Raw genomic sequence first — 4,419 nt, forward strand, 5'->3', positions numbered from 1 at the left:
GCCACACAACGGAGAACATTGCATAGGCTAGCACACACCTACTTGCTGACACAAGTAGGGCAAGAATGGAGAGTTAAAAATCCACCAGCAGATCAGAAATGATCGACGGCACAGGTGTGAGATGAAATAGAGACAGTTCAAACAGAGCAATTAACAGAAGGCATTTGGATCTCGTCATAAAAAAAAGGTGCACAACAGGTAGAGCGACGTGTTTCTATATGCTTCTGAATCCCGAAGGCGCTATCGTCGAATGCTTCCAGGCCGTGAGCTGAAAACAAAAATAAAGAAAGATTAGAATTCCCCATCTGTGAAAGCATTACATTGAGTTTTAGGCTGAAAAAAACAGCAATAACACACATTCAAGGTGAGATTCAAAAAGGAAATGCTAATAGATTCTTCTTGGGAAGCTGTGCATTGTTTTTTGTTGGCTGATGCACCTCTATCTACTTGTTACCCTTTCAGTGACCAAGTGAGGTCTTCATTAACCATAAACTTACAGTGATTTATCTCAAGATGTAAACGTCAAAAACAAAAGAGCCCAGACTGCAATGCAGAAAATTAAATGGGTAGGAATTGGAGCTCTGGAAAAAAAGTCATAAATATTAATGAAATATAAACCAGTCTCCATTCAAAATGACAAAAACGGGAAATTGTTATGAATGAGCCAATCCGATACTCGGTGTCAAAATCTCTGCCTGGAATATGGGACAAAGAATAATGTCAAATCCTGCAAAACTGCAAATGCAAATACAATATTTAAAAATACCCAGGATAGGGAGGAGGTGGGGCATCATGCTGTCCACTTTTGGAGACGGCCTGCTCATATGTAGGCAGTCCTGGGAGGTCTATTTCCACGTCAGGGGGTGGGCAGGCGGGCGGATGCACAGGCTGTAAGGACACCTCCTCCAACCGCCGCATTATCAAAGTGGCATTACTCCTCCTCTGGCGGCCCCGGACAGAACTGTGAGAGTAAGGGTTGTGTAGACACGCAAAACTTGACTGTCACCTTTGACCTACTTAAAAGCAACCAGGTAATGACATAGTCAACTTGGTTACACAACAGTGCACACCGACATGTATAGTATATTATGAAACGGGGATCAGTCACATATTAAAACAGACTTAGAGCTCAGTTTTTTTTTTTTGAAGTTCATCAGCAACTATAATAAATCTATTTCCAAGAAAATTAAATTCTTTATCAAGTGTAACTGCAACCACAGTCAAGCAATCTGATTATTTCATCTCTGGAAACCATGAAAGGAATTTCTCCACTATTTTCATTTTGCATTCCCTGTTCCACCCTGAAACTGATAATTTCATGACTCGTCTGTTTTTTCTTTGCTTATAATGTATGACTTTAAAAAAATAAATAATAATGCTCTACGAATAAGGTTTATTAAACACAAAATAAAATAATCTGCAGATCATTAAAAAAAAAGCTTCGAATCAGTTGATTTCTAACCTTAAGTATTAAATCAATAAAGTTCATTAAATGTGACATTTTGCTCCTGCGTTAATTGTGATTAAATACAGCAGATAACACTGTGAAATCAGAGTTATCGCAGTTGTTTACGTGTGAAAATATCAGAGACATTAATCAGCATGTGATACTAAAATGTTCAGATTGTCACGTTTGTTCGTATTCTGGGTTTATGGTGCCAAAGGGTTGCACTACTGTCTACAGCCTTGGACATACTGTACTGTACCATCACGACGATTGTAAACTTAAGCAGCTCTTCTCTCTCTGACTCACCTTGCACGGCTGAAGTCGCCCTTGCATTTGCCTTGACAGAAATACCAGAGCAGGAGGCCCACGACGACGATGGCCACCCCGGCGACAATGAGCCCCACCAAGAGAGACGTCACGTCAACCCGCGAGGGGCGCTTTTCTGGAGAAAAATTAAAAAAAAAAAAAAAAGGACAGCAGTGCTCAGTCTCGTCATGTGAGTTGTTTCTATTACTCAACAGAGACGCTGACGTTTGAATAGTTACACGAAAACATTCACATACAAGAAAAGTGTGTGTGTGAACAACTTGCAGCTATGGCGTGCTGCTGAACGAGTGGTGCAACAGGTTTTGAAAACCTCATGAATATAACTTGTAAAAGGCAAAGCACAAGGCAAGTGTTGGTGCTCAAAAACAACATACACAAACACACGTCTTTTTTATTCTTACCTGCATTGTACTTCTCCCAAAATGCATCCTACAAAAACAAAAGCACACCATCATCAGAATGAGGAAGGTCAATAGTTCAATCAAAATAATCTGCTCTAATTGTTTGTCTATGGATTTCTGACGTGAAAGAAAGAAGGAAGAAATGACTGTACTTTGGTGGTGATCCTTATCCATATTCAGGATTAAAATAAATACACAATTGTTGTGAGATATTGACACAATGGGAAACCAAGGGTGCTTTGTCTACTTCTGAATCAACATGTCGCTCATCATATATTGTAATGCAGCATCAGTATTTACTGAAGTTGCTAAAATAGTACTGTTATTTTTTTTTTTATCCCCTCTTCTCATGTTACACAGCATAGTCTGATTATGACTCATGTTTGCACAACATTCCCTGCAGTAGGACATTATAATCTGATTAAGATTTATGTGGGAGAGAGAAACAGATCATGCATAAATGCTAACAAGCACTCTGGTAGTTATTGCCTTTTAGTATATTTTATTTTCTAAAACAGTAGCCTATTTATTTAGCCTGGGTTATGCATGATTAATTAATTTCTTCTATTAAATTAAGAAATACCATTATTTTAGTATAATATAGTATACTGATATATCAGATTATTATATCCTATTGGAGCAGTGGATGTCATATAATTGTCATGATGTAAATATGAATGGAAACATCTTAATCTGATTCATGATCTATTGAGAATACGGTCAGTGGTGAGATTATTGGTATCTGTGTCATCTCAGTCAAAGGTCAAAATCCTGTTGAAAGCAGCACTTAACTGTAGCAGGGACGTTTTCGAACACTTCCCGCGCCTCCTCGTAGTTGCACACTTCTTCATAACACTCCCGCTCCAGGTTTCCAGGAACGAAAATCTCAAAGTCAAACCGGTTGAACAACAGATGGCGACCCAGGAACGAATTCGCGTCCCCGGATTCTACAAACACTGGGAGTGTGAACAGACAGGTGGGTTTATCGGAGTAACAGAGACACTTATAGACCCAGTTGGTTATATATGACTCGACCTGGAGCTCTTGTGTAAAACAAACAATCAAACAAACAAACAAACACATCTCACCTTCTTCTTGGTCCTGTTTGGAGAGTAAGGTCCTGGTGCAGGCCGAGTCTCCACATGACAGCAGATGAAGGAGTAGGAAGAACACATAAAGCGACATGGTGATGCGTGCACCTGTGCATGGACAGAAAAGGGATCATTTGCTGCCAGTACAGACTTAACACCCACAGGCCACTTTATTAGGTACACATACTGTAACACCTAATAAAATGGCAGAAGTAGCACTCCTCTGCTGCTGTGGCTTATCTCAGTCAAAGTTTGCACATTCAGAGATGATCTTCCGCATAACTCCGAATGATTGTTTGAGTTTCTGTTGCCTCTAAATCATTTAAAACCACTAGCAATTCTGCTTTTCCATCAACAAGGCATTCGTTTCATGAGAACTGCAGCTAATTTGGATTCTATTTTGCTCCTCTCTGTCTTTATTTTACAGGTATCCCTGATTCCAGAGCTCCAACATCCAGACTTGACCCCGCAGCACAATTACTATTACTATTTTATTATATATCTACGTTATTATTATTATTATCCATCCTTCATCTACGACGTATCCTTTTCAGAGGGTGACATGTGCTGAACTGATCCCAGACAGTGGTGGGGCAAGAGGACGAGATGATGAAGAGGATGATTGTTGCTTAGGTTATTTATTCTTGAAATACACCTGTTACACAACCATTCAAGGTCTCTATGTCTCCTCCATCTTCATGTCCACCTCTCCTTCACTCACCCCCTTCCCTTCCCCCTCCTTTCTCTCATCTCTCCTACCCCAACCAGTCGAGGCAGATTGCCTCTCTTCACTGTTACCAAGTTGAAAGTTGAGATAATGTACTGTATGTTATGATTCTGCGACACACACAAATAAAATTGAATCGCACTCAGTGAATAACAGGATTTACTTTAAAAAATATACCTTGCAAATCAGATTGCAAAAGCAATATCTGTCAGAGTTACCCACAGATATTTTCCCCAGCTCCCTCAGCTCTACCCTAGAGACAATTGGGCACAAAAATCCCAGTAGTATTTTATACTACTACATCCGACAACCACGCCACGCTCGAAGTGAGTGGCTGGTTCGAGTTGATGTATTTATAAATTCCTCTAATTCATTCATTAAAATATGGAAACTGCACAAAAACCACCACCAGTGTGTTAACATGTC

At 39.8% G+C, this 4,419-nt stretch overlaps 1 protein-coding gene across 1 annotated transcript; it reads right to left on the minus strand.

The window, feature by feature from the left end:
* Nucleotides 1-206: 206 nt before the first annotated feature.
* On the minus strand, nucleotides 207-3,360 carry prrg4 (proline rich Gla (G-carboxyglutamic acid) 4 (transmembrane); the record flags this gene model as incomplete). Its single annotated transcript, XM_083900616.1, has 6 exons — nucleotides 207-268; nucleotides 767-961; nucleotides 1,754-1,889; nucleotides 2,176-2,203; nucleotides 2,968-3,131; nucleotides 3,264-3,360. The coding sequence occupies 6 exons, from the start codon at nucleotides 3,358-3,360 to the stop codon at nucleotides 241-243; spliced, it is 648 nt and encodes a 215-aa protein (XP_083756742.1). The 3' UTR covers nucleotides 207-240.
* Nucleotides 3,361-4,419: the final 1,059 nt, after the last annotated feature.

This window comes from Microchirus variegatus, assembly GCF_963457635.1.
Source record: "Microchirus variegatus genome assembly, chromosome: 14".
Lineage (NCBI taxonomy): Eukaryota > Metazoa > Chordata > Actinopteri > Pleuronectiformes > Soleidae > Microchirus > Microchirus variegatus.